The sequence below is a fragment of the Dasypus novemcinctus genome, chromosome 3, assembly GCF_030445035.2.
Source record: "Dasypus novemcinctus isolate mDasNov1 chromosome 3, mDasNov1.1.hap2, whole genome shotgun sequence".
NCBI lineage: Eukaryota > Metazoa > Chordata > Mammalia > Cingulata > Dasypodidae > Dasypus > Dasypus novemcinctus.
In genome coordinates this window covers 142,949,489-142,974,130 of record NC_080675.1, presented here as the reverse complement: position 1 = coordinate 142,974,130, position 24,642 = coordinate 142,949,489, and the positions used below count along the sequence as shown (strand labels likewise).

The 24,642-nt window shown below is 47.3% G+C and overlaps 1 protein-coding gene across 3 annotated transcripts in view; it reads left to right on the top strand.

The window, feature by feature from the left end:
* The window catches only part of ITGA11 (integrin subunit alpha 11), a 134,673-nt gene that overhangs the window by 71,460 nt on the left and 38,571 nt on the right, over positions 1 to 24,642 (top strand). For all 3 annotated transcript variants that reach the window (XM_058294400.2, XM_058294401.2, XM_058294402.2), the window contains 5 exons: positions 1,273 to 1,400; positions 2,385 to 2,533; positions 16,276 to 16,420; positions 16,896 to 17,061; positions 17,954 to 18,024. In XM_058294400.2, the coding sequence (XP_058150383.1) occupies positions 1,273 to 1,400; positions 2,385 to 2,533; positions 16,276 to 16,420; positions 16,896 to 17,061; positions 17,954 to 18,024 (659 nt within the window). The remainder of the gene's footprint in view (positions 1 to 1,272; positions 1,401 to 2,384; positions 2,534 to 16,275; positions 16,421 to 16,895; positions 17,062 to 17,953; positions 18,025 to 24,642) is intronic.

Here is a 24,642-nt window from a genome sequence, read left to right as displayed (position 1 = left end):
TGTGCATAGTGGGTACTCAGTCCACACACGATGAGCTAAATCAGACTGGAAAAGGACACATTGATCGGCTCTGTCCCCAGAAGTGTCAGGTCAGCACACCCTGTACCCAGCACAGGGGTGGCACAAGGATGTCTGCAGAGCTTCCAAGTGACTTTGAGCGTATGAGTCACCCGAACACTTCTAAAATGCACCATCAGACACGAAACCTGCAACAGGCCCTGAGCTGAAAGCCACCCACCCTCCTCTGAGTACTCACTGCAATGTACTGCATCTTACCATGAAGAATCATTTGAGTAGTCAACACACAAAAGGCTCCCGCTGCGTTGTTGTAAAGTAGCTTTTATAAGAGCATGGAAATTCTCTGGAAAAAATAAGCAATGCCAGGTAAAAGGCATATGCCACATTTCAAAGTATCCCCAACCATTCACAAACAGAAGGAAATTATTTAGGTTTTAGAAGAGGTTTAAAATATATATGTGTGTATATTAGTTATGGCACCGATGTTTCATTAGTTTACTTTGTTGGTTTTTATTATTCATTTTTATTTGGTGTGAATATTACACAAATATAAAGAAACCTTTATGTTAACCTAACAGAGGCAGAGATAAAGGCTAGAAAGCTTGACCTGATGATTAACTAAGTGGTTGATCTAAAAATAGAAATCAGATCAGCTATGATTTATTGAGCGTTTGCTTTGTGTGCAACCCTTTGGGAACATCATCCTTCATGACAACCCTCAACTTGCATCATGCCTATTTTATTAAAAAAAAAACAAAAAACCTCGTGAGGTGAAGTTGCGCAAGGTCACTCAGCTAGTGAGTGTCAAAGCCGGGGTCAGTCTGACCCCAGAGCCCACAGTCCTAGCCATGCACCGTACCTCCCTCCTGAAAGTGAACCCCATTCATTTGGGCTGACAGTGGTGAACACAAGCATGCCTGCTAGAGTCCAACAAGTGACAGTGAGCTACTGCTCTGGGCAGTGCTGGCTGCCTCGGAAACACTGGCCAGCGGGTGGCGATCACTCCCGGATTAGGAGCAGAGGTAGCCAGGATTGCGTTTAAGTTGTTCAAGCAGCCAGCACAGAGTGGTGCAGCAGAGCCAGGCACCCCTGGGCTCCTCCCTCAGCCTGCCCCCAAAAAAATCCAGCCCTAAGCCAGCCCCCGTCTCAGGGAATGACACAGAAGGACTGTCACTCTTTGGACAGTCATGCGGAGAATCATAGATCTGCGGGCACCGTCTCCTTGGGTAGCCGTGACTGTGTCCCACTTCCCAGGGTGCCAGACCTACATGGACATCATCATCGTCCTGGACGGCTCCAACAGCATCTACCCCTGGGTGGAGGTGCAGCACTTCCTCATCAACATCCTGAAGAAGTTCTACATCGGCCCTGGGCAGATCCAGGTGAGCGCCTCCAGGCCTCTTTCCTTCTCTCAACAGCCCTCCCGACCCCAGGAATGGCAGGAGCCTTCTCGGGGTGGGGGGAGCATCTTGTATGCCCTAAGAGGGTGTCGGTGGTGGGGAGGGCAGGCGGCCCCAGAGCCCCGCAGCCCAGGACACTAGTCTTTGACAGGCAGGCCACACCAAGGGACAGGCTGGGCGAGGCCTCACTTCAAGGGCCAAGCACTGGCATCGGGGACAGGTGCCACCTGTTCAGAAAGGCTTTGACCAGCCAGAGAGAGTGAGGGGAGGTGGGAAAGGTGAGTGCTCACTAGAACTCTGCTGAGAAGCCCAGAGGAAAACTGGGCCTGCTGCTCTCGGAGAGAAGCCTGGGGAGGAGGTAAGAGCTGCCAGCACGTCTTTGAGGCCCTGCCTGGCTACCGAGGGGGGTAGATTTGTTCCATATTGTTTTGGCAGGCGGAATGGGGACTTCCGAGGAAAAGTAACAAGGAGGCAGATTTCAAGTCGGTCTAAGAAACGATGCTGTAACAATTAGAGCTGTTAAAAACAGGGTGCCCCGTGAAGTGTCCAGTTCCCCACTGGTGGAAGTTCAGGGTCACATGGGAGGAAGTCCAGCATCGGGAGGGCACTTGTACCTAATAAACCCATGCGCTCACCCCACAGTAATGTTTTATGATTCTGTTCCTAGCGTAGGGCTTTAAGGCATTTGGGGTTTGTTTTTTGAAGTTATTGATGTTGTTGATATTTTCTCAACCTTGACATATAAGACCCTCTTCTCTTTTAATTAGGTTTTACAGGGTCTTAGTTCATTCCTGGCACTTTGCAAAACTTTCCTCTCTTCAGCCTTCGTTGCTCTCCAGGCAAAGTCATCAGCCCTCCTAACTCCTGAGCCGTCATTGACACAGAGGTGGCTCCAGGGCTCTTCACCACCGAAGAGCTAAGTCTCAGGGGTCGTGAATTTCTGGTTCCCTCTCCTCTACCTTGCAGGTCGGCGTTGTTCAGTATGGAGAAGACGTGGTCCATGAGTTTCACCTCAATGACTACAGGTCTGTAAAAGACGTGGTGGAAGCTGCCAGCCATATCGAGCAGAGAGGAGGAACTGAAACCCGGACGGCATTTGGCATAGAATTTGCTCGGTAAAAAAAAAATCAGATACTCTTGTAGTTATCTATTGCTGTATAACAAAGCATCCCAAGATTTACTACCTTGAAACAATAATTTATGAACCTCTCAACGTTCTGGGGGTTGTCTGGGCTCAGCGGGATGGCTCTCTCTTGAGGTCTTTGACATGATCACAGTCTGGAGTCCACTGGGCCTGTTGGCATCTGAAGGTTCGACTGGGCTGGGCATCGGGAATGGCTCACCCACACGGCTGTTAGCTGATGCTGGCTGTTGACCAAGAGCTCGGAGGGGAGCCCAGCCAAGGCTGTTGACCTGAGCTCCCACATGTAGCCAGGTGGCTTGATTTTCTCACAGCAAGGCAGCTAGATTGTGAGGGAGAACCCTAGAGTGAGTTTTTCAGGAGAACCTGCAAGGCTGCCTGTGATCGAGCCTCAGAAGTCCCAGAATATCACTTCTGCCACATTCTATTGGCCAAGCAAGTCACTAAGGCCAGCCCAGATTCAAGGGGAAGAGAATGTGCTTCTACTTCTTGATGGAGGAGTGGCAAGGTCACATTGCAAAAGAGCATTCAGGATAGGGGCATTGTTGCAGTCAACGGTGGAAAATATGATCTGCCCCAGACACCCTGTAAAAAGTGCATAGTTCAATGAGGGCAGGATTTGCTGTGGAATGGCTGGTTATATGTTTGTCATTGAAGGAATGTGAAAAAATTTAACAATTGAGAATGCAGCGTAAAGAGACTGGCTCTTTAAAATACACACCAAAACTCACTCATGCCAAAGAATATTATCTCTGGAAGTTGTCCCCAGAGACGTCTACACAGCTATTCCACTAATGTTGCCGTTGCCTCAAACATTGTACTTGATTCCACTGAAATCAGCCAAATTGTAAAGGCAATTCCCCAATATCTTTTTATCTGAGGCCTAAAGTCCTAAGATAACTTTGTCCAAGGCATTTAGATTTTAAGCGTGTAAACTTTATACCTATGACTCTAAGTTCTATTACAGTCATTGAGACTTCAGTCCCATTACCTTATAACCCCACCACACATAGTGAGGACCACTGGATGTGTTCAACAGATTTCAACAATGTAAGAGCTATTTAGTAATATCAATCTTTCATGTGGTCAAATATTAATTTTTTTCCAATCTCACAACTCTATATGGTTAAGTCACTGCTCAACTAGCCTATTTCTGTTTGCCGATAAAACCAGATCGAGCTTCTCCTGAGTGAGCCTTCCTCTGAGCAAAGATGGCTCTCTTACTCCTCCACACAGAGAATGGGCACTTAGCTGCTTTGCTCTCGTTGGAGGTGTACTGGCTGAGCCCTGAGACTTCCTGCTGGCCCTTGTGGAACGGCTAGCTGAGGCAACAGAGGAAGTCTGTGGCCACAAAGCTATCACTTTCTCAGTGCGAACCTAATTGACTCAGACAAGGATGGAACGCACTGGTTTCGGTGTTATTTTGCAGCCCACCAACCCCAAGCCCATTATAAGGACGTGACTCACCAGGTATTTGAACCATTAATGACTCATGAGTACCACTAGGTTATGCAACTTCACCTCAAGTTAGGCTTGCAGTTCTGATCTTCTCAGCCTGCCAAGTTCATGTCCCAAATTATGGCCAGGGCCTTTTAAGGTGAAAGGTTTTGTCTCCTCACTTGGTTATTCTGTGCTCCTACCAAGTGCAAAGATGTAGGCTGTGGACCAGAGGAGTTACAAAAATGGTAACCTGAGGCCCCAGTCTTGGGGGACAGTCACAGGCCAAAAGGGGAGCTTGGACAAGCATCCCAGTGAGGAGTGAGAGACCGTCCCAAGAGGTGGTGGCATTTGACCTGTCCTCAGAAGACCCGTGGGATTCCAGCAGGGAGAGGTGGAGCACAGACGTTCCAGAGAGAGAGCCACCAGGATAAGGGCAGCAGAGGGGGAAATTGGGGGCCTTTAACATACAGAACCATGCTCCTTTGACTGCGGCATGGGCTCCCTGCGAGGGGAGTGGGCCACGGCTGGAAAGATGGGTTGGAGTCACATTGTGAAGGCAATGATTTTTTAGCTAAAACAAGTAGTGGGTGGCCACTGAAGACTCATGAGCCACAAGAGTGTCATCAGACGTGCACCTTAGGAAGGTGAACCTGGCAGCCACCTATGGCTCAGAGTGGGGAGGCCTGTAACAAAACTGCGCTACCAGTCCCTGAACAAAGTGATGTAACTCCACCTGTGTGAGCGCCTTCTCCCATGCCCCATGTATTTATTGAGTGCCTATTATGTGCCTCACTCTGTTTCAACACTAGGGATAGATCAGTGAACAAAACAGAGAAAAATCCTGCCCTCGTGGAGCTGATATTCTGGGCAGGGAGGCAATCAACTAACAAATAAACGAGTAAACAGCGTAGTATCCTAGAAGGAGATCAGAACTAGGGGTGGGGAAGAGAGCAGGTTGGAGAGGGCCATAACAGCACTACCAGGGAGGTGAAGGAAGGCTCCACTGGGAGGGGGGCTTCGAGTGGAGACTGCAGAAGGGGAGGGGCTGGCCAAGTGGTGTCTGGGAAGGTATCTGGAGGAAGCATCCCAGGCTGAGGGTGCAGCTCAGACCAAGGTCCTGGGGCGGGAATGTGCCTGCTGTGTTGCTGAAGCAGCCTGGAGTCCAGCGTGGGTGCAGTGGAGTGAGCAGGAGGACAAGGGCTCTGAGAGAGAACGGGGTCAGATCACACAGGGCCTGCGGGTCCACTGGAAGGATCCAGGCTTTTCCAAATGCAGGTTTTGAGCAGAAAAGGGACGATCTGACCTACGATTCAATGGGATCACTCTGGCTTCGTAAAGCTCCCACTGCTTTCAAGGAATGTATCCTCTCATTTACAAAGGAATGAACCCAAGTCCCTTTATACAGTACAAAGTCACAATTTAAAATCTGATGATTCATGCAGCTATTCACTCTATTCCACTACACAGAATATGATTCTGAGATTTTTCTTGGCTCCATATATAATATTTTTTCCTCGCACACTTTTTTTTTTAAAAGATTAGTTTGTTTTCCCCTCCCCCACCCCTGCCTGTTGTTTCTGCTGTCTGTGTCCATTCACTTTGTGATCTTCTGTATCTGTTTCTCTTTTTGTCTTCTCATCTCATCTTTCTCCTCTAGGATTCAGAAGGATTCAATCCTAGGGACCTCTGACGTGGAGAGAGGTTCCCTGTCAATTGCTCCACCTCAGTTCCTGGTCTCTGCTGCACTTCACTTTGACTCTCCCCTTCCTCTCTGCTTTGTTGCATCATCATCTTGCTGCGTGACTCACTTGTGCAGGCACTGGCTCACTGTATGGACCCTGGCTCACCATGCAGGCACTCTGTTCACTGCGGGGACACTGGCTCACTGCACAGGCACACTTTCTCTTCTTTTTCACCAGGAGGCCCCAGGGATCAAACCTGGGTCCTCCCATATCATAGGCAGAGGCCTTACCACTTGAGCCACATCCAATTCCACCTCCCATTCTTTTTTGTATGCAGTTTTATTCCTGGGCCTGGCTTTTCAATGAGGTCATGGAAGCATCTAGAATCTTCTCTGACAGAATATCAGAGCTCAGCCTTAAACAGTACATTTGCTCTAGTCATGTCAAGTTTGCCTCTGAGGCCCTTTAGTCCACAGCTCATATTAGAAGTGATTTTTTTTAAAGTCAGCATATCCAGAATAGCATAGAGCTGCTGAGAGAATGGTAGATGCTCTTTCTTTCTTAACTAGGAGCTTGAAGACATTCTGGACTAATTTATTCCAGGTTTTGTGAATTCTTCAGCATCCAAATCATGCATGTCAGCTTGTCAGCTAGGTGTGTAACAAAAGACCCCTCTGGTAACCAGGGCCTGTGGCACCAAGATAGGCTTAACCTGACATCTCAGAGCTTCTGCCCGTGGCTGCTCTACCCTATCATGTGGCAAACCCATGCAGAATCCAACAGCAACATTTATTTTTAGATCTTTATTAGAAAATTCTACCTGCTGGGCCAGACCACGTCATTCCCTTGTCTGTACTTCTTGGAACCTCATGGACAAAAGGACGGGCTGGTCAAGGTGCATCAAGACCAGCGATGGGGACTTCCGGCAAGATGGTGGCTGAGTGAGCTTGCCTTGCCGTCTCTCCTGGGAAGAGGCAGCTGGGCACCGCTGGAGGTTCTCCAGGACCAGGCTTTTTCAGGATTTTTTCAGGGCAGGAAGTGTCTGGACATCGATTTGGTGGGAAGGTAACGGAAAGGACTGGTCTATAAGATATAATTTGGGACTTTTCAGGAGGGGGAGGCAAGATGGCGGCTGAGTGAACTTCCCGGTTACTAGCTCCTGGGGGGAATCAGCTGGGAGGCGTCAGAGACTCTTTGGGACCGGCTGTTTCGGGATTTTTCCTGGTCCGGAGGTGTCTGGACATCGATTTGGAGGGAAGGTAACAGAGAGGATCCATCTGTGAAATATACACGGAGATCCCAGCTACGTGTGGAGGACTCCCTCCTTGGGTAGGCGGAGCCGAGGCAGCTAGCACCGCGGCGGGTGGCGGGTGGGAGAGCCGAGCCGCGCTGTGCCACAGCGGGCGGCGGGCGAAGGAGACAAGCCCAGCCGAGCCTAGCCGTGCCGCGGCAGGCGGCGGGCGGGAGAGCCGAGCCGCGCTGCGCCGCGGCGGCGAGCGGTGGGCGGGGAAGCCAAGTCCGGCCGAGCCCGGCTGAGCCGCAGCGGGCGGGGGGGCTGAGCCCAGCCACGCCGCGCCGGGCGGCGGGCGGGAAAGCCGAGCTCAGCCGAGCCCAGCCGAGCTGCGGCGGGCGGCGGGCGGGGGACCGGAGCCCAGCTGAGCCCAGCCGAGCCTGGCGGCGGGGTTTCTGTTCTTTGTTTTTTTGTTGTTTTTTTTTTGTTTTTTAATTTTTTATTTTTTGTTGTTGTTGTTGTTCTTATTGTTCTTTTTTTTTTTTTTCAATCCTCTCTTTCTTGTCCCCAATATTCTTCTTATACTATTTTACCTTAACAATACAATAGGTCCTACAGGAAATACCTCACATTTGCTGGGTTTCCTCACCCTCCACTGCCTCATTTCTCTGTGAATAGATTTAGCCTATCTACACTATCCCCTTTCCCCTACAACTTGATATCCTCCACCATCTGCTATCTCTCCTATATTCCATCTCCCTTTCTTTGATCCACAAAGTGTCTAACTCTTAATTTCTAATACCTTTGTTTAGTTTTCCATCTGGTATTCGTCCCTGAAACTATTACCCTTCTTTTCTCTTTCCCTCTCTCACGAAAACAATAGCCTCTTAGTACGTACCACATTCCTCCCATATTCAGTCGTCTACCTCATTATAGGTACTTTCCTACTACTATAACTCTACACAATTTACATGATCTAACCTCCATCCTCCCAGAACTCATATTGTTGCTTTGTAAACATATATCACCAATACTACTTCACACTTTTTCCTTCCTTACACAATTGACTTTCCCCAGCACTAATACTTTCCTTTAAAGTGAGCTTAACTAGCAATAAGAAATTGGAATAAGAAGAACAAAGTGACAAAGAGAAGATATAACACTTACGCAAAAACAACAGCTAATTAATCTCCAAGACTAGACAAAGAAGCTAAGGAACTGATTAAACCCGTCAAGAAAAAATGTTGACAAGACAGCAACAAAAATCTACAAACCAAACCAGTAATCAGGAAAACATGGCTGAATCCAATCAACAAACTGAAAATCAGGAAGGGGGGCAGGACTTCGCACAAGCAATGAAAGATCTCAGAACATTTATCACCGACAAATTTGATGAGGTAATGAAAGAGGTTAACAGCGTGAAGACAACACTTGGAGGGGAAATTGCAGACATGCGCAAAAAAATAACAGATATGATGGAAATGAACACCACAATTCAAGAAATCAAAAATACACTTGCAGCAAATATCAGCAGACTAGAAGAGGCAGAGCAGAGAATTAGTGATGTGGAAGACAGTGCATTGGAAATCAAACAGATAGTAGAAGTGGTCAATAAAAAGGTAGAAAAAATCCAGATAGGACTTAGGGACCTGAATGATAACGCAAAACGCTCAAACATACGTATTATAGGCATTCCAGAAAGAGAAGAGAAGGGAAAGGGGTCAGAAGGAGTGTTGCAGGAAATAATGAATGAAAACTTCCCAAATCTACTGAAAGAGACAGATGTACATATCCAAGAAGCACAGTGCACTCCACTGGTCATAAACCCCAACAGGCCCACCCCAAGACATATACTTGTCAAATTATCCAATGCTCAAGACAAAGAAAAAATTCTAAAAGCAGCAAGAGAAAAGAAAACCATCACATGCAAGGGAAACTCCATAAGATTAAGGGCTGATTTCTCATCTGAAACGATGGAGGCAAGAAGGCAGTGGTATGATATAGTCAAGGTACTAAAGGAAAAAAATCTCCAACCAAGAATACTCTATCCAGCTAAACTAGCATTCAAAAATGATGGAGAGTTCAAAATATTCACAGATAAACAGAAACTGAAAGAGTATATCAACAAGAAACCTCCCCTTCAAGAAATTCTTAAGGGAATTCTGCAGGAAGAAAGGAAAAAACAGGACAGTCAGAGATGGAGGAGAGTGTAAAAGCAACAAGAAAGACAAAAATAGAAGGGGAAAATAAAATAATACAAACAAAATATAACAAACACAAATCCAACCAAAATATGGCTACCATAAATAACTCTCTAAACGTAATAACACTGAATGTCAACGGATTAAACTCACCTATCAAAAGATTCAGACTGGGACACTGGATAAGGAAATACGACCCATCTATATGCTGCCTACAAGAGACACATCTTAGACCCAGAGACTCATGGAGGTTGAAAGTGAATGGCTGGAAAACAATCATACAAGCAAACAACAACCAAAAAAAGGCAGGAGTAGCTATATTAATATCAGACAAAATAGACTTTAAATGCGAAACAACTGTGAGAGACAAAGAAGGATACTATATTTTAGTGAAAGGGACAATTTGTCAAGAAGATCGAACAATCATAAATATTTATGCTCCTAACAAGGGCGCCTCTAAATATGTGAGGCAAACGCTGGAAAAACTAAGTGAAAGAATAGATGCATCTACAATTATAGTGGGGGATTTTAATACACCACTATCAACTCTGGACAGAACATCTCAAAAGAGAATCACTAAAGAAACAAAACATTTGAACAGTATATTAGAAGAGCTGGATCTAATAGACATATATAGATCATTACACCCAAACACAGCAGGATATACATTTTTCTCAAGCGCACATGGAACATTCTCCAAGATTGACCATATGCTAGGCCACAAAGAAAGGCTTAATGAATTCAGAAAGATCGAAATCATACAAAACAATATCTCTGACCACAGTGGAGTCAAGCTGGAAATTTGCAAGGGACAGAGACCCAGACTTCACACGACAATTTGGAAATTAAACAGCACACTCTTAGAAAAACAGTGGGTCAAAGAGAAAATCTCAAAAGAAATCAATGACTATCTTGAAACAAATGATAATGATAACACAACATACCAAAATTTATGGGATGCAGCAAAAGCGGTACTGAGAGGGAAATTTATAGCCATAAATTCATATATCAAAAAAGAAGAAAGAGCAGAAATTGAAGAATTAACTGCACATTTGAAGGAATTAGAAAAACAACAACAAAGTAACCCAACAGGAAGAAGAAGGAAGGAAATAACAAAGATAAGAGCAGAACTAAATGAAATAGAAAATAAGAAAGCACTTGAAAAAATAAACAAGACCAAGAGCTGGTTTTTTGAGAAGATCAACAAAATTGACAAACCTTTAGTGAGACTAACAAAGAAAAAAAGAGAAAAGATGCAAATACACAAAATAAGAAATGAGAAAGGTGATATCACCACTGACCCCACAGAAATAAAGACTATCATAAGAGGATACTTTGAAAAACTATATTCCAACAAAAATGACAATTTAGAGGAAATGGACAAATTCCTAGAAATACATAAGCAGCCCATACTGACGAAAGAAGAAATTGATGATCTTAACAAACCAATCACAAGCAAAGAGATAGAATCAGTCATTAAAAATCTCCCAACTAAGAAGAGCCCAGGGCCAGACGGCTTCACAGGTGAATTCTACAAAACATTCCGGAAAGAACTAACACCAATTCTGTTGAAACTATTCCAAAAAATCGAAACAGAAGGAACACTGCCTAATTCCTTCTATGATGCCAACATTACCCTAGTACCAAAGCCAAACAAAGACACCACAAGAAAGGAAAATTACAGACCAATTTCTCTAATGAACCTAGACGCAAAAATACTTAACAAAATACTTGCTAATCGTATTCAACAACACATTAAACGAATTATACACCATGACCAAGTGGGATTTATCCCAGGTATGCAAGGATGGTTCAACATAAGAAAATCAATCAATGTAATACACCATATAAACAGATTGAGAGAAAAAAACCACATGATTATATCTATAGATGCAGAAAAGGCATTTGACAAAATACAGCACCCCTTCCTGATAAAAACACTCCAAAAGATCGGAATACAAGGAAACTTTTTGAACATGATAAAGAGTATATATGAAAAACCTAAAGCCAACATTGTTTACAATGGCGAAGTCCTGAAATCCTTCCCTCTAAAATCAGGAACAAGACAAGGATGCCCATTGTCTCCGCTCCTATTTAACATTGTCTTGGAAGTACTGGCTCGAGCACTGAGACAAGAACCAGATATAAAAGGCATTCAAATTGGAAGGGAAGAAATCAAAATTTCATTATTTGCAGATGACATGATCCTATATATAGAAAACCCTGAGAGATCTTCAACAAAGCTCCTAGAACTCATAAATGAGTTTAGCAAAGTCGCAGGTTATAAGATCAATGCGCAAAAATCAGTAGCATTTCTATACACCAATAATGAGCAAGATCAGGAGGAAATCAAGAAACAAATACCATTCACAATAGTAAATAAAAAAATCAAATACTTAGGAATAAATTTAACTAAAGAGGTAAAAAACTTATACATCGAGAACTATACAAGATTGTTCAAGGAAATCAAAGAAGACCTAAATAAATGGAAGAATATTCCCTGTTCATGGATAGGAAGACTGAATATTATTAAGATGTCTATCCTACCAAAACTGATCTACACATTCAATGCAATCCCAATAAAAATCAACACAGCCTTCTTTAAGGAACTAGAAAAACTAACTATGAAATTTATTTGGAATAAAAAGAGGCCCCGAATAGCCAAAGACATATTGAAAAAGAAAAACGAAATAGGAGGAATCACACTTCCTGACTTCAAAACATACTACAAAGCTACAGTAGTGAAAACAGCATGGTACTGGCATAAGGAGAGACACACAGACCAATGGAATCGAATTGAAAGTTCAGATATAGAACCTCATGTATATAGCCATATAATATTCGATAAAGCCACCAAACCCTCTCAACTGGGAGAGAATGGCCTATTCAACAAATGGTGCCTGGAGAACTGGATAGCCATATGTAGAAGAATGAAAGAGGATTACCATCTCACACCTTATACAAAGATCAACTCTAGATGGATCAAAGACCTAAATATAAGAGCCAAGACCATAAAGACCTTAGAAAGCAGTGTAGGGAAACATCTACAGGACCTTGTAATAGGAAATGGCTTCATGAATATCACACCAAAAGCACGAGCAGCAAAAGAACAAATAGATAAATGGGACTACCTCAAAATTAAAGCCTTCTGCACCTCAAAGGAGTTTGTCAAGAAAGTAAAAAGGGAACCCACACAATGGGAGAAAATATTTGGCAACCATATATCTGATAAGAGACTTATAACTTGCATATATAAAGAACTCATATATCTCGAAAACAAAAAGATAAACAACCCATTTAAAAAATGGGAAAAAGATTTAAACAGACACTTCTCCAAAGAAGAAATACAAATGGCTAAAAAGCACATGAAAAAATGCTCCAAATCCCTAGCTATCAGGGAAATGCAAATCAAAACTACAATGAGATACCATCTTACTCCCATAAGATTGGCAGCCATGAAAAAAACAGTAGAATACAAATGCTGGAGAGGATGTGAAGAAAGGGGAACACTCATCCATTGCTGGTGGGAATGCAGAAGGATCCAACCATTCTGGAGGTCAGTTTGGCAGTTTCTCAAAAAATTATCCATAGATTTGCCATATGACCCAGCAATACCACTGCTGGGTATATACCCATCAGATCTGAAAACAAGGACACAAACCGATATATGTACACCAATGTTCATAGCAGCATTGTTCACCATCGCCAAAAGTTGGAATCAATCCAAAAGTCCATCAACAGATGAGTGGATCAATAAAATGTGGTATATACACACAATGGAATACTACTCAGCTGTAAGAACCAATACACTACAATCGCACGTGATAACATGGATGAACCTTGAGAATCTTATGTTAAGTGAAGCAACCCAGGCATTGAAGGACAAATACTATATGACCTCAATGATATGAAATAAGTTAACTGCCTCAGAGAGCTAGAGTCTGGAAAAGTGGCTTACTGGAAATCAGGGGGTGGAGGAAGGATGTGAGTTAATATCTGTAGGGGTGGAATCTGTGATAAGCTGGGGGTAAGTATGAGCACAAAGAAGGGACAAAATGGGGGCAAGGGGTTACCTTCGGGTGGGGTTTTCTGGGTTTGAGGGGGGCTGGGGATGGGAAGAGGGGTAATATGGTCCAAGAAATAGGTGGGAGGGAGGGGCAACATACAAACATGGGAGAGTGCCAGAAGTTCGTTGAGAACTAAATGTTGAGTAAAACGTATCAAAGTATAAATAGGAGGGTCACCTGGTTAGGACGCTCAGGGGGTATGGTCTGATGCGGGACGGACTCCGGAGGGAATAGCTGAAGGCTCATTTTGCCAAGGTGGGTTCTACCATTGGGTGGGGTGGACCCATATCCTGGGGAAGACTAATGCCGTCGAATAGAGAGAACTGTATCTCTCGTGAGAAAGGACGGCTCCCAGGGCATTAGATTGGCAGGCGTTGTGGGCCCTAAGGGGAGGGGAAAATGGACGTGCAATGGATAGAACAAAGGTAAATAAGGGGGCAAAAGAGGAGTTATGTGAGAGTACACGAGGATGAATATAAAACAGCTAATATTACACCAAAAACATATAGGGGACGACAGACTAATAATGAAAACCATAAGACAAAACATAGGATAACTAAAAAATTTAGAAAACTGTACAACCTAAAGTATGGACCACATAGTAAGCACAAATGTTACCTTGTTTGAAAACTATAGTTTCGGAATCTGTACATCAGTTTCAGGAAATATGATATGAATAAGTTAAAAGATTATTGCTGTGGAAGGGAAAAGGTTTTATGGTGGATCTGGGGAAATACTGTATATTGTATATATGAATTTTGGTGATCTAAGACTCTTCTGAAGCTGACATTATGTTGGGATTCACTTTACGGGAAGTTTTGGATCACAGAGTGGTTCAACAATGGCAGCGGAGGAATACTGATATGGGATGTTATTGACAGGATATATATGGTTGACAGGGAGTTATACAGGGCATATGCCCAGGGTATATGGTAATGTCTATATATACTCATAGTGGAAACAATTAAAAACAACAGCTGGGGGGGTACTGGGCTCCTGGCCGGGGGGTCACTGTTGTGGGCCCTGGGAGAGCAGCGGCAATCCTCCAGGTGCAACGGCAAGAACCAGGAAGGAAGGAGGGCCCAACAGTGGGCTCTTGATACTAATGGCTACACTTTTGAGCTTATGCACCTGCAATAAGAACAAGGCCTAGAGTAGCATTGTGCCTGGGGGTTTCCTCCTGACAGCCTTCATGTTACTCAAATGTGGCCACTCTCACAGCCAAACTCAGCGTGTAGATGTGATGCATTCCCCCCAGCGTGGGACACGACACCTGGGGATGAGCCTCCCTGGCACCGAGGGATCACTACCACATACCAGCTGAAGAAGCAACTAGAAAATGACCTTGAATTAAAGATTCAATGTGGAATAGCAGAATATACCTGTCTAAATATAATAACATGACTTCGGGAAGCAGTTTGACCTAATGTAAGGGGGAAATGGAAAGGAGAAATGAGATTATAAGGCTGTGAGTCTCTAAAAAAGAGTCTGGAGGTTGTCAGAAGGAATACCCCTATGTACAACTGAACAGAGTCTAAGAGACAGATAAAGTAGATACAACCCCAGGTATTGGTTCTTTTGAGGGATAAAGAGACCCACGGGTTCTATGGTCATGGCAGAAGGGGTTCACTGCCATGACAGATGGCCCTTCTTTGGAGCTGGTGTTTCTGCATGACGGAAATGGACTCAGAGGGGATCTCTTTTCACAAGACTTGCATGCTACTTTATTGGAATTGTAGTTGGTGCTGAGTTTAAGATATATGTAGGGGATTTCAATCTCTGGACTGATAATATGACACCCAGGCCCAGAGCCTCAACAGACTTCAGCTCCTACACTTTGACTTATTGGACTTACTCCACTCAGCTAACATGGAGTTGAAGAAGGTCAACCACCACAACATGGAGCCTAGAGTGTCTACAACTAGAAGCGGGAAGAGTGCATCCAGTACCCATGTGGAATCTAAGCCCTCACTTGACATAGGTGTGCAATGGACACAACCAATCCAATGTCCACAGAGGAAATGTGAAATGGGTGTGGGAACGGTAGCCATGGGGGCTGCTAGGTGTGGGGAACGGGAGGAAGAGATGAGATGTGGAGGCGTTTTCGGGACGTGGAGTTGTCCTGGATAGTGCTTCACGGACAATTACGGGACACTGTAGATCCCCCCAGGGCCCACTGGATGGAACGTGAGAGAGTCTGGGCTATGATGTGGACCATTGACTATGGGGTGCAGTGATGCTCAGAGATGAACTTACCAGGTGCAATGGATGTATCACGATGATGGGAGAGAGTGTTGCTGTGGGGGGAGTGGGGGGCGGGGGCGGTGGGGTTGAATGGGACCTCATATATTTTTTTTTAATGTAATTAAAAAATAATAATAATAAATAAATATTAAAAAAAAAAAAAAAAAGACCAGCGATGGCTCAGTCGCCGGGTCTTCGTGCTTTGTAGACGGGTTGCCAGCTGCAGGAGCGTCTCTGCAGCGCTAAGGGTGGACGTGCCCAAGGTGTTGGCCCCTGGCCTGGACTCGAATAAAAGTCGTCCTCATGGGAGAAATCAGAGCTTCCATCAGCCTTCATCCCACGTATTTTATGGAGTGGCGCTGTTTGGAGTTGGATTACTCAGACACATCACCTTTTCAGTGTTAGGGAAGTAGTTGTCAGCTCTGGAAGTTCCTTAGACCTTTCGAAAAGTACTGATGCACAAGCTTCTGGTCCCGTGGATCTGGGTGGAACCTGAGCATCAGTATTTTTTTTTAAACTCCCAGGGGATTCCACCGTGTAGCTGGGTGTTTGAGCCACTAACTTAGGGCCTCTACAGGTTTCCATCTCACCCCAAACTCCCCTTCCAGTCCCACCCCGTCCCCTCTGCCTGCCCAAAACAGCAAGGTCAGGACCCTGAAGCACACTTGAAAGTCATTTTTTAAGAACAATTAGATACAAGACCCTTCTGAGCAGCTGGTAGAAGAGTCTGGGCATCTCAATCCAGCTCCTTCTCTGAGTGGGGCTGGGTTGTCCAAGGGGACTCGGTCCTGGTTTCTGGGGCTGCCCCCATCACTTCCTTCTCATGAGCCTTTCCTGTGCTCGGATTCCAGCTCAGAGGCTTTCCAGAAGGGTGGAAGGAAAGGGGCAAAGAAGGTGATGATTGTCATCACGGACGGCGAGTCCCACGACAGCCCAGACCTGGAGAAGGTGATCCAGCAAAGCGAGAGGGACAATGTGACCAGATACGCTGTGGCCGTAAGTCCTACCACCCACCCCACCCCCTGCCCGGCACTGCCGGCCACCTCCTGCAGGCTTTGCCACCAAACCCTAGAGACTCCAAAGGGGCAATTTCTGTGCAGTGTACCAAACTGTCCAGGTGAAGAGAGCCTCCCATCCAGCCTCTCCCTATTTCATTCTCTTCTGAAGAGTGGGTAGAGACTCTTCTTTCCACACTGCCCGGGCCTATCCACAAAAGGTTTGCTTTGTTGTTGTTTGATTACTTTCTCCATCTTCAAGAAGGTTCTGGAACCTCAGAAAACAAGAAAACACCCACAGCCTGCTTCCCCAAGACCTCTAACTTACAACAGGGCCTTATCTCAGCCCCACAAGGCTGTCTGTTCCAGCAAGCAAGAGAAACCTCAAGGAATGCGCAAGGCCACGGGCACGGCCAGGGCTGCTCACAGCCTGTGCTATGTCCTGGTTTGTCTTCCCTGCCCCTATTCCCTGGCAGGTCCTGGGCTACTACAACCGCAGGGGGATCAATCCAGAAACTTTTCTAAATGAAATCAAATACATAGCCAGCGACCCCGACGACAAGCACTTCTTCAATGTCACCGACGAGGCGGCCCTCAAGGACATCGTTGACGCCCTGGGGGACAGGATCTTCAGCCTGGAAGGTGAGTGGGGCATGCCAAGAGGGGGTCCATGCTCCAGGGCCCAGCCAAGTAGCCCCAAGAGCAGAATACAATCCTGCAAAGCGCAATGGTTTAGCATGAGTCCTTCCTCCGTGAGTGCCAACAATGGGATGTGGGCTCCGTGTTTTATAGACAACATTGAAAGGTGGCTTTTACTGATTGCCTCCTCGTTTTATTGCTGAGGCTGCTTCAGCAGTAAAATGAATTTTGAACTAGGGTTGCAAGCTTAGCAGATGTGCCAAATTTGTCAAACATAAAATATAATATTTGGGGGTGCTTACATTAAAAGTTATTCATTGCTTATCTGAAATTCATATTTAATGTGGTATCCTATATCAAAATGGTCACATCAGGTGACAAGAACGCTGACCCCAAAAACATGTTCAAGGTCTTTTTTACAAATATGTAGTGGTGACAAATGTCCCTCCTGAGGGTAGAATTGGTATTTGGAAACCATCCAAAGGCACCTAGAGCCAAATCTGGTGAATAAGAGGGATGAACACAGTGGGGAATCTCATTTCTTGCCAAAAATGTAGAATGTGTATCTCTGCACACTTTGCTCAATTGTTTCCCCCTATTTTAACAGCCTAATCAAATACATGCTCTGTAATAGGAGTTTTCTCAAGCACTTTTCAGAAACAAGTGGGCTACAAAAACTAAACCCACATCTCCACCTGGAAGGCGCTCCGTGCACCTCAGTGTGCAGGTGCTGGGGGCAGGTGGGGCCGAGGGGGTCAGACTCAGACGCCGGTCAGCAGAGAGTCGTGCTCCCTGAGGAGGCCTCCTGGGAAGCAGGAGTGTGGGTTGAGCTGCAGGCCTGACTGCACTGGGCTCTCAGGTCCAGAGCTCATGTCTTTCTGTCCCTCTCTTTTAGGCACCAACAAGAATGAAACATCCTTTGGGCTGGAAATGTCGCAAACGGGCTTTTCCTCGCACGTGGTAGAGGTACAGGCTTAGAACTCCCTCCCTCCAGCTCTCGCTCGCCCACTCTCGCTTTTCCAGCTCTTTAGGGACACCATCCCTCCTTTCTTTGTCTTTCATCGTCTCTTTCTCTCTTCTGTGGGTTCTCTTCTCCGCCCGCCCCATCTTCTGGGGCTGGTGAAAGGGAATCCAGGTCTTCGTTGACTCTGCAGTTGACAAGGTCCACAGGCACTTGTGCAGAAACTAGGTCAACGTGGCAAACCAATTGCCTGTGCCTCTAATAGTGTCCCTGCCGGGAGCAGCCTATGCCTGCGGGGGAACAGCCGGGTGGGTGTTGGGAGGGTATCCAGATGCGCAGATGGGCTCTGGCAGATGGCCAGCCTGAGCCCCCTCTCTGTGCAGACTCTGCATCAGATTGAAGAGGTCCCAGGCGGGCCTGGGCCAGGGGGGAGGGGCTCACAGGCTCACAAGCGTCAGGTCCTGTCTGTGGCTCAACCCGGGAGTCACTTGCCCCATCTGAGCTTCACCTGGCTCTGGTTCCTAAGTTGGGACTGAAACCTCACAGCACTGCCAGGTGAACAGAGGAGTGGACATCTGTGAAAATGCTTCATAAATTGTAGAGCCCTTCCTAGGAAGAACACGTGGGAAAGCTGTAAGTGTGTCAGAACACATTCCCCGTGGGACAGAGAGGTGCTCCAGGTGTGTATGTGTCCTGCCGACCACCGAATTTTCCGGGAACGGCCTATGTGTCCATCCTGTTTCTATATCACTTTCGTCATCCCACTGAATTCTCCTAACTCTTCTCAGGGGTGGACAGGGCAGGATTCCTCATTCCCAGTTTATAGAGGGAAAAACCGAGTCACGGAAAGATCGAGCGGTGTGAAGTAACATTAGCAGGAGAAATATCAATCTCGTGCTCTTCCCCTACACCAAGCAGCCACTCCCTGAGCAAGGACAGAAGCCAAGAGGGCATTGCTGGGGGTCTGAGTCAGAAATCCCAAATTAGAGGGGAGGGGCACAGATGCACAGCATGGGGCAGGCAGTCCAAGGGAAATGCAACTCACGCTCAGCTCTCCTGAGCTGCATCTGCATGGCCACACGATCACCGTCCTGCATTCAGCAAGATGTAAATGCAACTACTCCATTCTAATAGGTTACATTTGCAGAACACTTTCAACTTTTTCAGGAAGCTCCTGCACCTCCTTTCATGCCCTTAGAACAGCCCTGCAAGGTTGACGGCCGATACTACTTATCCCCAGTTTAGGTGGTCAGAGCAACAAATCTTTTCAGCCCCTTCTTTGTGCTGGACTCTGTGCTAGATGCTGGGAGAGACACACAGGCGAGAGCCCTGCGCTCAAGGAGCTCACAGCCTGAGGGTGAGGAGCCGGCACAGGGCACATCCATCCCCAGGTCAGCCGGCAGGATCAGCCCCGGTCTCCTGACTGCAGTCAGGGCTGACTGGGAAACAAGGAAATTCAATTTAATTAAATCTAATAAGTCCTCGTCCACTGCTACTAAGTACAGGGCTTTGTGAAATACCAAAATGAACTGGAAATGATTCCTGCCCCCAGGAGTCAACTTGCAAACAGCTGGGAACAGCAGTTCTCAATTTTGAGATGAAAGAAGCCATGGATTTCTCCTGGGCCAAAGTTTACAGCTTCAGGAGAATCACCCACCTGTGGAGCTGCTGGGGCGCCCCCGCTCACCTGGGCAAACCAGCCAGGCGCACGTCTCGTTTAGATCAAGGCCACATGTCTCAGGGTCCAACAGAAGGAAAGCCCTAGACTGGCAGGGGGAGGAGGGGAATATTTAAGAGGATAGGGGATCAGAAGATTGGGAGGATCAGGGAAAGGATCTGGGGGGTCGTGTTTCAGGGTGCCCCAAAGGACAAGGAATTCCACAGCCTCGGGCAGGAGAACAGAAGGCAGGAGCAGACTGGAAGAAATGTGGGCAGAGCCTAGGGCCAGCTCTGAGGTCAGGGCCAGTGAGGAGGGAGGAAGAACAAATGTCCTAGTATCCCCTTTATCCACTCCCCAACATTTTTTTCGAGCATCTTCTTGAGTGTCAGCCTGTGTACCAGGCACTGGGGATAGGCTCAGAAATTAAGATAACATTTCAGCTGGAGCAGCTCATGATCTAGTTGGAGAAAAGACTCTTGAATAAGTTCCTTCTCCTGCTTCTGATGCCGTGACCCGTGCCATGTCCAGCGAAGGGGGAGCCTGCAGGGAAGAGAAGGTTGTGAGAGGCCTCAAGGATTCAGGAAAGCTGGGGCTGAGCCCTGAAAATGGCCCAGGCGTCTCAGTGTGTCCAGCAAGATGAGGCCCTGCAGATTCAATGGGGTTGCCCAGCAGGGGGTGGGAGACCCAGGAGAGCAGAATCCTAGCTCCTTATTTGAGTCAAGTCAAGGTCATGCCCGCCTGTGCAGCTTCCACATGTACCCAACTCTTTTTCTATTCCCCCAATCCGAGGGGATCCAGACTGCCTCTTCCACCTCGTCTGGACACCAGTCGCTGTTCCTCTATTGCCCTGGCTCTTGTTAGCCAATGACAGTCCCCTGGAAGTTTTGTCAGCTAGAACTTTTAAGGAGACAGTGCTTGCCTTTGAATCTGAGACTCTAATCCTGAGGGGGGAAAAATAAGACTTCAAAATCCAAAGGGATGAATGCAATGACAATGGGCTGCTGGCACCATGACCGGCTGTTGCGTTGCTATTTTAGAGTGGAGAGATATTTCAGCACGAGGCTACCAATGCCATCACAATCGGCCACAGCCACCCTGTCCCTGGGAGTCCAGCTGATCGGCTCTCAGGGTCCATCAGCCCTCGCTGGAGTCCAGGGCAAGATGGGTCCAGCCAGCCTTTCAGCTTTGGCCTGAGCAGGTCCCAAGCCAGGGTGAGCCCATCTCCTGGGCCGACTGCCAGCACCATCTCCTCCGGAAATGCTCCACAGATGGCCTCAAACGTCCACTTCCTGGAAACGTGTTGAAGAAGCCTTCAGATTTCCCAAGCCTTTTTGGTTATGTTGGAAGGAAAGGTTCTGGGCCCTGCAGGGAGGGCCCCAGTGGAACATTCTCAGATGTCAGAGGAAAGGCCCACCTCACCATCTCCTGGTCTGCTGCCTCCTTAATGAGCAGAAAAACCAGCCTTCTATTTAGAAAATGTAAAAGCAACAAGAGAAAGGACCAGATTCCAGGGTAGGAGAGGAGACCCCAGGCATCACCTGGCCACTCAGAGAGTCCAGGACTCCAGACCACAGGCATTGCAGCCCGGGCTGCTGAAGGAGGCTCAGAGCCTTGGGAAAACTTGATTTGCAAAAACGAAAAAGAGGATTCCAGAAATTGCCATCAGGAAGGCTAACCATGGATCCCTGGTCAAATTCTAGAACACATTTTTAAGCCCATGTTTCCATTAGCATTTAGAAAATGAATGCAGAGATCATTAAGAGCCCAAGTGGGTTCTATTAGTGCTGGCTGCCTCCTGAGGTGGGAAAGTCCCTGTCAAACTGGGTGAGTAAGAAGGAGGGGTATGAATCTCCTAGAAAGTTTATGGAAGGGATCCACACCTCAGAATGAAGCCATGAGGTCGAGGTGTTGAGGGAAGAGGAGGGCTACAAATAAGTGACACCCACTGGTGACGGAGCTGCTGAGGAACTCTTCCTACACAGGGCTTAGCAGAAGGAATCTCATACGACGGAATCCATAAATCTCCCCCAACACAAAACTTTAAAAAAGAAGTTCTTTTGGGGTGAATTTTGTCTACAGAAAAATATTGGTGGCTCACCAGAGATGGGAAGAGGTCACTTTTCCTTGATCACCTAAGGGTGAGTGAGGCCTTTATCCAGCGTGAGATGATCCAGCAGGACCAGCCATCAGTTAAGTCTTGAAACAGACCAAGGTCGGGAAGCTTCTCACCACCCAGATCAGCTGCCCCAACCACCCACCTGCCTCTTCGGCCCGTGCCCTCCTGAGGACTGGATAGCTAAGGTTACTGGCTATGACCTAGGGTTCTTAGCTGTTGACGCCTTAAAGTGTAATCTTTCCTCCAAGTTTTGCATTTGAACAAGTTCTACATTTCTCGTTCAGTGAAAACTGAAATAAATTCATCCAAACACCCTGCCTGAGCCTCCTAATCCAATCCCATAGCCCTAACAAGTGGACACCTCCACCTGCTAGCTTGGGCAGGCACAGCTGTCCCCTCCCCATGAGGCCAGAATGTGGTGGCCAAGGTTTGTAAGAATCATTTCCACTCATTTGGTTCTCCGAAGCCCAGCCTCGTGTCCTCAGGCCGTCCCTGCCCACTCCTGGGCTCTGCCTTCCCAGGACCTCTGACCAGAGACTCCCGAACTTGTGACTTGGCATGAGCAGGGAAGTGCACATCCCCAATCAGTATGCACTTCCCACACCCCTGTCCCGCCCCTGACCACCAGCTTCCAGCACGGTACTTGGTGAGGGTCTCTCTCCATAGACAGGTTGAGGGCTCGTCTCAGGGTCTTTCCTGCCCACACCCCATCTAAACTTCTTAGCACCCACCTCTTCCTCAGGCTCCACTTTGAACCTGACGAAAACAAGTTTTCCAATAACAGAATCGAAGTACCTAAAGCACGGTCTACCCTCTCGATAGTGTAGTCTCCTTAGAAGGGCCTTCTCTCTATTTTATTATTTTATTTTATTTTATTTATTTCTCTCCCCCCCACCCTGCCCTCCCGTTGTCTGCTCTCTGTGTCCATTAGCTGTGTGTTCTTCTCTGTCGCTTGTATTCTTGTCAGTGGCACGAGAAATCTGTTTCTTTTGGTTGCGTCATCTTGCTGCGTCAGCTCTCCGTGTGTGTGGCACCATTCCTGGGCAGGCTGTGCTTTTTTTGCATTGGGCGGCTCTCCTTAGGGGCACACTCCTTGAGCATGGGGCTCCCCTACACTGGGAACACCCCTGCGTGGCACGGCATTCCTTGCACACATCAGCACTGTGTGTAGACCAGCTCCACACGGGTCAGGAGGCCCTGGGTTTGAACCCTGGCCCTCCCATGTGGTAGACGGATGCTCCATCAGTTAAGCCACATCCGTTTCCCAGAAGGGGCTTCTTGAACAGAGCCTCCCGCACATGCCACTCCGACAGAGGACCCGGGCGGGATGGGAGCCGATAGGGCAGGGGGAGGAGGAGAACACTCAGGGCCCTTCCAATCATACCCTCTAGGGCAGGGGCTCTTAACCAGGGGTCCGTGAGCTTGAATTGAAATTCAAAAAGCATTCTTGTGGGGACGTGTTAGTGCGGGTTTGATATATTTATTAAATAATACAGAGTCCAGTGTGGACTTAGTAAGAGGTCCATGGTTTCTACCTGACTGGCAAAGGGGTCCATGGAACAAGAAAGGTTAAGAACCCCTGCTCTAGGTGGTCTCGTGTCTCACAATGTGCAGGAGCAGACTACCCACCTTTCTCAGCAGTGTTGCCACTTAAAAGCCAAGGGCTGCAAGGAAGATTTCTGCCATCTGATATTCTAATTCCATTACAGACCAAAAAGGAAAGCATTTGCTGGCTGTTGTGACCTCAGACAAATCATTTAACCTTTCTGAATCACAGTCTGCCCATCTGCAAAATGGGGATAAAGCATACATTATCAGGTTGATGTGACATAACATGTGAGAGTAGCTACACCTGACCCATAGCTTGTGCTCTGTGGATGGGGACCCGGTCTGGGTTCGGCAAGCCCAACTCTGTTCAGATCCCAGATCCTCCCTGGCAGGGGTGCACCTCTGAATAGGGAAGCCTCCAGGCCACAGTGAGCCTGGTCCCGTCACCCTAACTAGAGCGTAAGTGCACTGAGGGGTGGACCGTGTTCCCCTCTGAAGCCTCTCTTTCTCCGAGGTCCCTGGGACATAAAGGCCCAGTTCATGCCTGAAGGAATTGCTGGCCCCCATCTCTCCCCACTTCCAAAGAAGTCCCCGGCCGATCTGTCCCCTGAAGTCTCCAGACACCACTCGCCTCAGCTCCTCTCCCCTCCCCACACCTCGGGGCAGGCAGCCAGTCTTCCTGTTACTTGAAGAGGGAGCGAATGAGGAAGGAGTGCGATCCCCTCCCAGGTGGGGCTGAGGACTGCGGGGGCCACGCAGGGCGAAGGGCGACTAGTGCCTGCCCTGGAAGGGAATGCAGTCTGAGAACACGGGACGAGCAGCGCTCCTGGGTCTGCCCCGGTGTCCGGGTCAGCGAGGCCCGAGGCCACAGAGCAGGTCGGGGGAGCCTACCCGCTCCCCAGGAGGATGGCAGCTTCTCCCTGCAGCACTGGCCCCCTCGGGCCTCGTACGCACCCACATTTCCCCCAGTGCCTGATGTCGATAGATGTCTGAAAAATATCTGTGGACTTGAATCTTGAGACTTGGCACTTGCAGTGTCTGAGACTTAGAAATAAATCAAGTAAGGTTTCCTTAGCATCTTTCCTAACCCCACCATGTCCCCACCCTCTCCCTTAGTTGGTCATCCCCTGCCTTGGGCCCCCAAAATAGCCTCTCCTCACCTGCATTAGCGCACTTCTCACATCCTGGAATTACTCACTTGTTGCACCAGCTTGACTATGAGATCAGATTCTTCTTCAATTCCCAGCCTGCCCAGGGGAGTCTTCATGGGTGAATTAATGAATGGAAAAAGTTACAATG